A 12,958-nucleotide genomic window follows, 5' to 3' on the forward strand; every position below is an offset into this window, starting at 1 on the left:
TAGCTTTCACCCTCTCCTATTTCTGTCAATGTGTAGGTCAGGAAGGGGCTCTTCTTTTCCATCAGTCAGGATTTGCTGGTACCCTGACTGTAAAGGACACATACAGAACAGCTGGGTGAAAGAAGATGGGGGGATAGGTAGGTCAGGGTAAAGGGGGATTTTAGAAAACTTCATTTAAATGTTCAGCACACCTAGTGCCCTTCCATTTCTGATACCTAATGCCAATGACTAGAAACAGATTTGAATGGCCTCATTCCTCCAAGCTGATTGTCCTTTCCCCATATTGATGACTAGAATCTTTCCAAGGTAGAAATAACCCAGCAGAGACCTTGAAATATTCTGCTAGAGGCAGCTAACTAGAAAGCAGCATTGTTTGCATCATTGATCAGATACTTTCAAAATGGCAAACTTGAGAAAAAAGTGGGACAGAACAGAATATAAAGAAAGAAGTTGAAGAGAAAAAAGTACAGAAACAAAAAGAGATGTAAAAGGAAAAATAAAATAAAATACATAGACTCCAAGGCAAAGGAAAATGAAGACCTGATGAAATTGAGAAGAGGGGAAGGATAAATCTTTGTCATATTTTAAGTGTTAAAATTCTATTCATCTGTTCCTCCCATCTACTGGTGATATTTCTGGTTTGCTTCTATGTTACCCTGTGTATGATTCTAAACCCCCTTTCAATCTTGGTGGCTCCTGGCATTCACTGGGTCCACCTGTTGTGGATATTTCAGACCTCTGATTGATGTTTGAAGGTTGAAGGTATTAGAATACCCTCTTTTCTAGTTTGTATACATTTCCACCAAAGATCAGCAACTAGCTACTGTCCTTTAGAGAAAAGAACAATTATAAATGACTTAGTAGTGGTTTTTCTGTATCCATGTTTTTGTTCTGAAGATTGAATTATTTTAGGGAGACTGCTTCAACTAGGAGTGTTACCCACTATCAAAGTATTTGATGACCTGGCTTCTTGATGGGATTTGTGAATTACACAATTTATATTTACTCAAGACCCATCATCAAGACAACTCTGTAGTTGGTGCACAGAAGTATGCAAAGCTAAAACAAGTTGTTTCTGGGATTAAGGTAAAGAGAGTCATTTCTGCTGAGAGTAGAATGTTTTTTAGCTTTCACCAAGGTGTTTTCCAACATGTCATGAAGGGTATTTAAATGTAGCTACTGTAAGAAAGCATGTGCTTTAATTCATCTTAACTTGTCCCTCATACTATTGACAGAAAGGAGAGGGGTTTCTATAGAGTCTAGAAAAGGGGATCCAGTAATCCAGGACAATCCAGCATAGTCCTAGGCAGGGCTTCTTAAACTTTTTCCACTTGTGACCTCTTTTTGCCTGAGAAATTTTTACACAAGTCCAGGTATATATGTATACAAGTCAAACATTTACTGATGATCATAATTTTGCATATGAGGTGGCAAACTACTGTTTAAGAAGCTGGGGTCCGAGGGATAGAAGGAAGACTGTATGTGGTAGATAAAATATTCCAATCACCATAAAAGTTTTTTTCCATTGGGAACAATAGGAAATTGGAGGGTCAGAATGCTCCTTCCTGTTCCTTTCTCCCGTCTTCACCTGATTCTCCTTTTTCACATAGATCCTGTATATAGTTACCCCTAATAGGAGATGGGGTCTTTGTGTACACGGGAAATTGAAATCAGATTCACCAGTTGAGAAGAAAAGTATATCCCAGTGATCTTGAATGTGTCATCATGAGAGGGAAGGTGAGGTTGTAGATTTTGGGATTAAAGAGAAAGGAACTTGGGAGTGAAGCTATAGGTCAGAGTGTCAACAGCCCTGGGGGAGACCGGTGATTGAGGAGCAGCACATATGAGCTGAAAATGGAGTTTTTACCCTTTCATTTTTACCCTTCCATCTTCCTTCATGTATTTGGTCTTGTTTTTTTGTTTTCGTTTTTGTTTTTACTTTGAAAGGAGATCAAGCTTGAATGGGATGAATTGGTCCTAATGAGAACGACCAATTCCTATTATGTAGAGAGGGAAGAAGAAGGGAAATCGAACTGAACCAGCAGGAAGGAAGCACTAAACTGCTGTTCTGGGATGACCATTAGTAAGTAAGGAGGTATTTCTCAGGAGGAGAAAAAAAGAGCAAATGAATTAACAGGCATGAGGCCAAGTACTATTACAGAGAGAAAGATAAAGGTGAAACAAAAATCCACAAAGACTTTGTATGTTCTCCTTTTGTTCAGGGCCACTGGGAATGTCCAAAAAGTATGTAAGCATTTTTTCAACCCTTGGACCTTGTGTTGCTAATGGAGAAGGGGAACCAGAAGCTGGGATGTCAACTGGGAACTCTGGAGATGCGGGCCAAGTGGGCCACTGAATTCACTGTGTTTGACTCTTAGGCCTGCATAGTCCTGGATGTTTGGAGTTTGATCCTCCCAGTGGTGCTTGTGAGGTCACAGACTTTGGAAAGATTCCCCATAGCAGAACTGTAATGTGACCTCACTATATGACACTATCTGTCAGAGAGAAGTCAGAGCTGCATTTTGGGTTGTTCCTCCCCATCCTGGGTGAGGAAGGACATTGCTTCCTGAGGCACCAGACAACCCTCTTTATAATCTAGTGGTGAAAGTAGTGAAACGGCAGGATGTCAACAATGAGCTAATGTGGCTTCCAGGCAAGTTGACACAAGAGCAAACTAAGGAGTTTTTTTATATCTAGGATTAATATCTATGAAGCATTATGAATCGAGGGCGGGGGGGGATTATTCTGAAGTATGTCAGGGTTTGAAAAACTGGAAGGACTCCTGGACTGCTTCCACAAAACATCAAGGAAGTAGCTTTGCCATTGAAATCAGTGGCTGGTTCTTTGTCATGGAGTTGACTTGGGGACTGAATGCAAGTGGTGATGCTTCAGATTCTGTGTCTCAGTGAAAAGTGCACAAAGATCTGTACAAACCCAGTATATCAAGGAGAGAAATGTGACTTTACAACTCTGTTCCTGAGAGTTCACTTCTGAAAATATAAAGGCCCTGCCTTTCTTGGGAAGGCAGGAGGAAAAAGAGAAGTTTGATAATTGTGGCAATTGGGGTAGGTCAGGTGTTAACATCAAGCAGAGGATATGAATCATGTCTTTTTCAAAGAGCCATAGTTACCTAATAGGTGTGACTTGTAAGCCCAAGCAAATTCATTTACTCTGAGGGTGGGCTACTGACTCGGTCTCCTTGGATGTGATCAACTCCCTTGTGGTCGGAGAGTATCAGGCTATCAGGGATACTTGTGGTTTATGGAATAGCACAGCTATACTCCTAATGGATATTGGATGGAGAGGAAAAGAGCCTTGAAGTGGCAGTGAGAAGACCTGTGTTCTGTTTCTGTCTGTGCCAAGGATTTCCCAGCTGTAACCTTGGGAAAGCGTAGACTCGCCAACTATGCAAGGACTGGGGTGATTCTGGAGTCCTACTGTACCCAGCGAAGGCTCTTTCTGCTGTATCCTTAACTCTTAGTCATTTAGCCTCAAGATAGTATACCTTATAACGCGGCAGCCCATTTCACGTGGGGACAGTTCTTGTTGTCAGGAAGTTTTTCTTTGTTTTAGTATGTAATCAGTCGCTCTACTTCCATTCAGCTTTCTTCCTCGATGTTCTGAGATCAAACGAGTCACCATTCCTTCTGGGCCTTGGATCCTTCCTTTGTAAAAATTGGATTAGATGCTGTCTCTGGGCTCTTTTGACTCTGATCTTCCATGATATATGAGTTTCATGCAAGTGAGTAGTCTAGTTTTCCTCCATTTTGTCCTTCTTTCATTTTCCTTATCTGTTTGGGGTACTTTTAAAGGCAAGGCATCTTGTACTTAAGGTACTTTACTGACTTGAGGCTTTAAATGGAAAATTGGCTCCTACGTGAAAACATTTTCGGTATCTTAAAGTTCAGAACATCAGAGGGGCATCTTGAAAGCTGTTGGTTACATGCAAAGACGTGTATCTTGCTGAGAGCTAAAATGAAGCACTTGAGAGGCTAATTTTCCAATTTATAGAAGACTCAAAGCACAGAAGCAGATAACTCACATACCAGATGAAAGAACCAGGCTTCCAAAGGATCTCAATGGGCTAGAACATTGGGCCGAATCAAATAAGATGCAGTTCAAGAGGGGTCTATGTAAAGGTCTACCATATAGAACTTTCTAAGTATAAGATGGGGAAAAAGAAAGATACAACAGTTTGTATGCAAAAGTCAGCTCCAGACAAGGGGCTCCCCAGAAGACTGATGCAATTTGAGACTGTTGTAAGAGACTGCATATCCGTGGTGAGAAAGGGCCTTTTGTACTGTCTTGGTCCAAACATTTCTGGAATGGCTTGATCAGTTTGGGTTGCTCTAGCTTAAGAAGCTGTCAGTGAGCCAGAAAATATCCAGAATGGCAGCTAGAGTAGTTAAGGTTCTCTGGTCCACATCATAGGAGAATTGATTGAAGAAACAAGGTGTTTAGCACAGATAGAAAAGACTTCAAGTACTTGAAAAATATTGTCTTGGAGAAGAGGGGTGATTTTGTTCAGTTTGGCCTCGGTGACTATGGTAGGCATTGCAAGGAGGCACATTTAGTCTGGATGTCAGGAAAACCTTTCTTCCAATTAGAGCTGTCCCAAAGTGCAATGGGCTGTCTTGGGAGATGGGGTCATTCCCGCCCCCCCCCCCCCCCCCCCCCCCCCCCCCCCCCCCCCCCCCCCCCCCGCCCTCTGCCATCAGTGGTTTCTAAGTGGAGACTGAAAGATCAGTTGGTAGCTATGTTGGAATGCTGATTATTTTTTCAGGTATGAGTTAGATCAGATGACCTCTGAGGGCCTTTCTGACTGGGAAATGACGGGATTTTATGTGGAGGATGGATTAGAGGATCTGGACACAAGGAAACTAATCAGGAAACCTAGGTAGGAGGCTAGTTAGTAGCTCAATTGAGAGGCAAGAAGGACCTGAACTAGAGTAGTAGCCATGGAACTAGAGAGGGGAGGACAGTCATGAGAGCTGTAGACAAGACTTGACAACTGGTTAGGTATGGGGGGGAGGTTTCCCATACTTTTAACTCTGATAAAGTTCCCATTGTTATTCTAAATTTAGCCTTCAAATTTCAAAGAATTTATTCACTCATTTGACTAACAACTGCTCTGTACAGTTGTGACCAAAGTCGACACCGAGAAGAAATGAGAAAATGAACCTCTCTCTCTTTCAGGAACGTGGGGGGTCTTATGGGTATCGTAAAATGGATGTTCTCTTCCACTGTTGATAGCTTTGTTTGTTTTGCTAAACCAATTTTTCCCCACTTTCTTTTTGATGCTTTGTTAGAAAGTTCTCTGACTCGGAAAGGGGAAGAGGAGATATTCAGAAATAAATGTCGTAAAGACAAAAGAAATCCATTTTTAAAACTACTATATGAGATACACTTAGACAATATAGAAAAATAAAATAACCTCAATTTGCTGACTATCTAATAGATAGTTCCCCATTCTGGTATTCCAGGATTTGGTGAGCAAGATCCTCATACCTATTGTATGACTGGATGATTTTGTAGCATTCGGTCAGCTTGCATTTTTTCCCCAACTCTCATTTTTAATATGTTCTCGGCCCCTTGATCACTGTATTGTCCTCCTTCTCGACTCTCTGGATCTGACCACAATTGCACATAACCTTCCATGTGTATACCTAGTGGTCTTAATATGAGGGGAGGAGAAGGCTTTTTTTTGCTTTAGTTCTAAGCCATGACCTGAAAAACTCAATTTTGAGGTGGCTTAAAAAAATCCCATTCCACAGAGCTGATATTTTCACCAGAAGAGCTTTATTTTGTTTGTTTGGGACCCAAGATTTCTGTCTTGTACCTATAGCACATTCCCCCTTTGATGATCCGCTTTAAAGGGATACTTGAGGACTTGGGCTTTTTCCGTGCATGGAGCTTTCTCTATATTGGGCTTTTCTTTCCATGCTCTGATATCTATAGTAGGCAGGCTGTAAGTTTAAGCAACTATAATCTCGATAGTTCTACTGTCTAAAACTTAAGAAATGTATTTTACTAAGTAGAATTGAATTTATATACTAGAATTATTTTCAACAAAAATAGTATTATTTCTGTGGAGTAGAGAGAGCTGAATACTTTGGATCTTTAAAGGAAATGAATAAGGCTGGCTTAGCAATGAACTATGCCCAGGCCAAGGCCAAATGTCCCTCCAGGAGAGGGATGGCTTTCTCTGTAGCCACTCCCGGCTTTGGAGCTAATTTGGATGCTGAGTCGTTCTCCAGGTATTTATATGTAGTGTTTGGTATTTTTACTGGATCCTATTCTTCTCCCTGGGATCACCTAAAATGGTAAGAATTTTCTAGTGGGATTAAGGTTGTGATCTCTTGGGAGGGGTGGGGACATCTGCTCTTAGTTATTTTTGTATTAATAGCCTCCCCTTAAATGTATGTTATCAAATGAGCCATATTCTTATCAGCTGAGATAGTGGCCACAGTGACCTGGGCACTGCCGGGGAAGTTGCTCTCCAAGGCATGGCTTCCCAGAAACACTCGGGTAAGGAAAGCCTGTGGTATTCTTTTATATGATTTTTCTGTCAACGATGATTTATGTTGGAAAATGGACTTGACCGGCAAAAATTGGGGGAATTGAACGATTTTAAGCTGATAGATCTTGTTATTGCCTTAGAGTTAGTATCAGTTAGGGAATTGTTATCAAGCTGGCTAAGGTGGTAGGCTGCGTTGATAGAGATAGATAAGAGATTTCATTTCATCTTTCTCTCCCCAAGACTCGGATGCAGTAGGCAGTTCAAAAATACTTGTTGAATCGATGAATTTCCAACATGCAGTTGTGATAACAGATTTTTGCATTCATTCTAATCAAAAGATGTAGATGTCTCATAAAGTCAAGGTTTGGTTTTTTGGGGTGACTTTGCAGTCTAGTTCTGTGTGTATTTTGACTTTTAAAACTTACTTTTCATTTTGCTTGGAAGTTGATTGTAAAGTTTCTAGAAGGGAGCTGGATTACAGAGGGAGACTGGGATCAGAGGAATGGATGTTAGTGCCTTTATCCAACCGAGACAGAGTTTCCACAGGACGATAAAGGGGCCATCCCAGTTTGTTGGATGTTTGGGTTTTTCCCCCTGAAGTCAGCCTGCTGTTTCTCCCCTTCCAAGATCAGCCTTTTGGGAGGATGCAGCCCTTCTGTGCCATTTTTTCAAAGTGAAAAAGCAACTTTCTCTCTGAAGAACCAGGGGAGATGGTCAGATGACAAGGATTAGAGGAAAAGAGAGGAAATCTGTGCCATTTTCATAGTGCCACTACTTTGTAACATTTTAAAGTGCTATTCAATAACTCATTAGGATAACTAGTTATAAAATAGGATGCTTCCGAAAATTCTTTTGCTGCTGTTGTGTAGCCATCCTTCTTAGCCATTAAGAGTTAAGGCTTCCCTTATTCCTGGTGCATAAAAGCAATGCCTTTTCTTACAAAGGAGTCACTCTTCAGACCCCAGGACCACATGCTTGAGATTGTGTTAATCAGCTAATATACACAGTCTTTGGGTGTGGAGAAATTACTCTGCTCTGACTTGCCCCTGGTACGCCTTGGGTGTTTGGTAATTGGTAGAGGAACATTTGATTTCACTTATTAATTAAATAGCTGAGTTATTAAATGCTAAAGTTGATTTAAAAGGTGACACATTTACAGCACGCCTTCATTTTGGGTTATAAATTATACTGGGTCCCCAGGTGTGACTGTGGCCTCTATAAATCTGGAAGGGCTAAGTACAGCTTGAAAGGGCCATTCATTCTTGGAGTAAATTGGATCAACTTGTATTCAACTCTCCTGTGAAATTGGGAGTGTGAGGGGAGAACCTATTTCAGGAAATAGAATTCCAGCTTTGTACTGGGAATATAAATTCAGAAACTGGATAGAATGGGGGACAGGATGCAGTGTGACTCTGAAGTAGGTGTGGTCTCCATGGGACAACTGTCTAACTTTTGTTAGTGGCTTCTTGTGAGTCTATGCTTAAAATAGGCCCTTGAGGATAAGAACAAGGGATTCGGGTAGTTGGATCCCATCCTCCACTTTGAGCTCTGACAGGCAAGTCACGAGGCCAAAGGAAGCAACCTCTCTAGTGGCCGGCCCACCCACCTACCCACCCACTGGTATACAGTACAGCCATCAAATCCCTTTCGAAAGAGCTGTCCAGGGCTGACATACATGGTGGAGTTAATGGATTTGATAAAGGCAAAAGCAAAATGTTTCAGGCCTCTGGCTCCCCACTAAGTTTCTGCCCGTCATTACTGTCCCTTATAAATAATTTGGGGCAGTTATCTAGCCAGAGCACTGTGGTTGTCTGAATGATTTTTGTTTTCTCTGACAGGTCCAGCTCTTCTTTCTTCTGAAAGCCACCAACCCCCACTCCCAAATAACTACAACCTCAGTGCATTTGGTGGGAGGGGTTTCTTCAATCCTTTGAGAAGGAGTTGACTTTGGATTAAGAAAGGGACCTGTGGACCGCATTTTTTAATATGGGTTTATTAGGTCTCATCTAGTCTGATCCCTCAGCTAACAGGTGAGGAAACTGAAGCACTAAAGGAAGAAGTGAGTTGGTTGCAGCAGGGCTTGACCACCATTGAACAACAAAGACAGATGGATATGTTTTGGGCTCAGTGCGGTGGGCTTGCTAGGTGTTAGGGGGGAAAGTTGAGGTTAGACACGGGCCTCAGAATTGTAAATACAAAAAGAACTTGGCAAAATTGAGAAGTGAACTTAGTCTATTCTCCTCTGTCCTTGCTTGTTCAGCAAACACCACACATTTATCAAGTCGCTAAAAACCCCCAACGGGGACCTGAAGAGGTGGATGTGACTGAAACACAACAACAACTGTGCGTGTCTTGCTGGGCAGGTATTGGGGAGATGCCAGTGGCTTATGAGTTGGTGGAGGTGATTGGACATGTTCCCTGAGAAAATTAATCCCCTGCCAGTTCCTTTACTGTCTTTGCGAGCTTCCATTCCAGCTTCAGCTACTTCGGTATCTTTTTTAAATGCCGAAACAATTCAAAGGCATCAGTGATTAATGAAAGCTGAGGATGTGCCCTGTTCCCAGGGTATTTGTAGCTTAAAAGGGGATTCTTTTAAAATGGAAGCCAGAGTGTGACTGATATCTTAGAAGTCAGCTTAAGCAGAATTCTTGCCATTTAAAAATGCCCTTTTATGCTCTCCACAGCCAGAGAAAGAACTGTGGATGTGCATGCGAGTAGAAGCATACTATTTCCCTTTATTTTTTGTGGGTTTTCCCTTTTGTTCTGATTCTTCTCTTACAACATGACTAACTTAGAAATAAGTTTAACACGATTGCAGGTGGATAACCTCTATCGGATTGCTTGCCGTCTTGGGGAGGGCGAGCTAGGAAGGAGGAAGAGAAATTGTAAACTCAAAATGTTATAGAAATGAATGTTGAAAACTATCTTTACATATGATTAGGAAAAATAAAATACTGTTTGCCAAATATGCACACACATACATACACATATATACAGGAAAAATATCCCATTTTTAGTTTGGTACAGTGGAAAGCCAGATTTGAGAACCTGAGGCAGTATATAAACCCTCTGGATCATAGTTTGCTCATTTGTAAAATGGTGGAGTTAGGCAGACTGCTCTCTAAAGATGATACCTACTTTCAGCTCCCACTCACTCTAGCATCCAAAGCTGTAGACCTGGGTGTTCCAGCATGTTCTATTGATTCCGTACCCCCTGCCGCAACCAAGTTGACTTTTCTTTTGTTCAGTTCACTGAGACCTTATTTCTCTGTTGTGTTAATGAATGCTAACGTATGGTACTCTTATTATATCAAAACTTTTAAAAACTGTGGGTCGTAACCCTATATGTGGTCATGTAATTGAATGTGGCGGTCTCGAGATTATGACTTATTATCAATGAATGTTTAATTTGTATACCTATTTTATATACCTGTCTGTCTGGGGTTGCATAAAAACTTCTTGGGTTGTAAGTGGGAAAAAGTTTTAAAAACCCTGTTTTAGATAACATCCCTATATTTTAATAGGGATCTACAGCGTTTTTAAATTACAGAATTTGAGACCAGCCAAAGGAATAACTAGTAATATGAATGGTGGCAAGATAGTAGGGGAAATATTTATGAGGGAGGTAAAGAGGAAGAAGCGCTATCAAAGCCCAGAATATCTTAGTACCCTGATTAGTAAGAACAGCTCTCACTAAAAGGAAAGAAACTGGGAGCATGAATCTATGTGTTAGTGGGGCCCCAATGGTACCTCCCCATTTATGAGTCTGGTAGAACTAGTTTTGTGTATGATCACACCTCGTCGTAGGCAAAGGGCTATTCCATTTTTATTAAGTGTCCAGATACATTACTACTACTACTGCACAACTGCCCTTTTTATCATCAGAAGTTTTAATATAATCGGTCACCTATTTTCAGTAAAGCAATGTAAATGCACTTTTGTTAGAGACCTATATTTGTTTTTGGTGTGAGTGGCACACTGATGTGTGGGCTATGGCAATTAGCAGACCAAAAATAACCTTCAGAAAATGATTTTTCCATTTCTATTCCCACTCGTTGGGCTCCTTGGAAGAAAGCACATCATTAGAAAAATGTAAACAGATTGATTATAATAATCACATTTACATATTCATATTTGGGGTCACTTGAAATTGTACGTGAGAAGATAAGCGTGTGTGTGTGTGTTTGTGTATGATTGTATTTTGGGGAAGTATTCTGTATCTATTCTCTGATCACAAGTCTAGTCTCCCAAAAGGAAGGATTTACCTGAAAAGGTATCTATTGTAATATTATTTACATTCACACAATTCGTTTGGAAGCTCCAACTTGTTTTAATTACAACATGTTGGATGTATTTCAGGCATTTGCTGAAAGAGGAAACTTTGTAGTTAGGAATACTATCTGTATAGCAGGAGGCGTTGAAAGAAATGTGGGCTGCCCTTCTGGAATAAAGGCCTGAACAACTGGAGAGAAAACTCAGTTCTAGCTCCATCTGAATTCTAGTTTCCCGGGACCCTGGAGATGGCCATAGGAAATGATTCCAACAACTAAATTCAAAAGCCTTGCCGTTGGGTCGGTTGGCTTTTTGAAGAACAAAGCCTTGGGGGAGTACCGATTCCCTAATAAAAAGCATCCCTAATCACTGGTAACATTTATGTAGCGCTTTGCATATGTGAGAACCCTGGAGCCTCAAAACCCTGGGAGGGAAATGCTCCAGCTATTATTAGCCCATCAAACAGATGAGGCCAAGGGAGACTTAGCTGCTTGCCAGTGATGCCCTGGCTAGTAAATGTCAGAGAGAATTTGGACCCATGATTTTCATATTTCAAGTAAATTCTGTCACTAAGCTCTGCTGCCTCCAAACAGGTAATGGGGGAGTTGTGTGTGCAAATGTGCACGAATGTGAGTGTTTCCACAGCAACTTTTCTGTAACGTAGAATCGCTAGAGCGTTGAGGAGAGATCCTAGGGCTAGTGAAGCAGAAGAGGCTTGAATCTGGATCTTCTTTTCTCGAAAGCTGGCCTTGTAGATTCACTATTTGACCCCTCAGGAACATGTGCGTGTGTTTTCCCCTTCCAAGGCTGGGCTCCTTGAAATCTCTTCCTCTGTGGGGAAGAGGGCTAAGGACTCCTGATCTGGAACATGGCCTCCGGTATTTAAGGAGAGGCATTTTATAGCCTCCTGGTGTTTGTATCTGTCAGACAATGAACATTTATCGAGTGTTTTACACAGAAGAGGCTGTTAGGTGCTATGAGAAAGCTGAAGTATAAGAAAAGGAACCTGCCTCTGGAGCTGATAAAATATTAGAAGTTGTTACATGTGCCAGATGGCTGTTTAGAGCCCTCTTGGCCTCCCCTCCCCCCCCCTAAATCATGACCTAGTCTAGGGCCATATGTACTCGGCTTTAAATTTACTGTAATAACACAGCACCTCCGTTCGTTTATTTAGTAAACGTTTGTTAAGTGGCTATTATTCTGTGCCTGGCCTTGAACTCTTGTTTCATGTCAACTTGATAGAGTTTACACATCCCTGGCTTTAACTCCTACTTTTAGCCATTTTGATTTTGATCATTTCTGTCAAGTTTCACAGTAAACACTCAGACTTTGCAGTTCCCCAGAATTTCATGTAGCGCTCTACTTTTAGGAGAAAGAAACTGAAGAAAAGGAGCTCATAGAATCACAGGCTTAGAAATGGGATAGACCTTAGAATGTATTTAGATCGCCCCTTTCCTTTTATGAGAAACCAAGGCTTGGATGGGTCAAGTGACTAAACCAGTGGTTCTCAAACTATTTTTCTGAGTATCTTTACGGTATTAACAACTGTTGAGAACATGTCCAAAGAGTTTTTGTTTATATGGGTTACATAATAGATTAGGCATCATCTCTTCCACCTCCATCTTCACACAGGGCCCTCCACAATGAGAAGTGGGTGGAAGTAATGAAAGTCTTGGGTCTTTTGATTTGCAAAGAAAGTCAGTCATTGTGTTCAGAAGGCTCTGTGTGTTTGGGCAGGAAATAAGATTCAGACATCAAAGGAAAATTGAAAACAAAAAGACCATCTGGTTAACCATCAGTCAAATAACTGAACCGGAACGGCGCCATTTTCCTAGGTGTCCCTCATCCTGAGAGTTGGGTGGTCAGTCGACTCTTAAGCACTGGGCTTTTTCCCTAACCCACTTCTCTCCTATGATAAAGATGAAGAAAGGAAATAGAGACTTACCAAAGGGAAACTTGGGCACTGCCGTCTCCCTCCCATTATGTTCACATTGACTTTCTAGCGCATTATCTGTACAATTACTGATGTTTGTGCACAGGGGGAGGTTTTCACGGTGATCACGTATACAGCTGGTACTGCCGCTAATGGATGTCTCGCAACGATCATCTCTCCCTTTGTAAGGATGGTCTGGAACAACTCTGGATAGCGGCTGGACTTGGAAGTCA

The 12,958-nt window shown here is 41.4% G+C and overlaps 1 protein-coding gene across 4 annotated transcripts in view; it reads left to right on the forward strand.

Moving 5' to 3' along the window:
• Positions 1 to 12,958, forward strand: part of FHL1 (four and a half LIM domains 1) — an 85,822-nt gene that overhangs the window by 63,002 nt on the left and 9,862 nt on the right. The window contains exon 1 of one of the 4 annotated variants that reach the window (XM_031944650.1): positions 3,727 to 3,742. The exons of 2 other annotated variants lie outside the window; for them this stretch is intronic. Coding sequence is in view for 1 of the 2 variants with exons in the window: in XM_031944649.1 (XP_031800509.1) it covers positions 6,507 to 6,528 (22 nt within the window). In the remaining variant the exon portion in view is untranslated. Of the gene's footprint in view, positions 1 to 3,726; positions 3,743 to 6,440; positions 6,529 to 12,958 lie in introns of those variants that run through there. One more of the 4 variants, XM_031944649.1, reaches the window with a different exon arrangement.

The sequence above is a fragment of the Sarcophilus harrisii genome, chromosome X (assembly GCF_902635505.1).
Source record: "Sarcophilus harrisii chromosome X, mSarHar1.11, whole genome shotgun sequence".
NCBI lineage: Eukaryota > Metazoa > Chordata > Mammalia > Dasyuromorphia > Dasyuridae > Sarcophilus > Sarcophilus harrisii.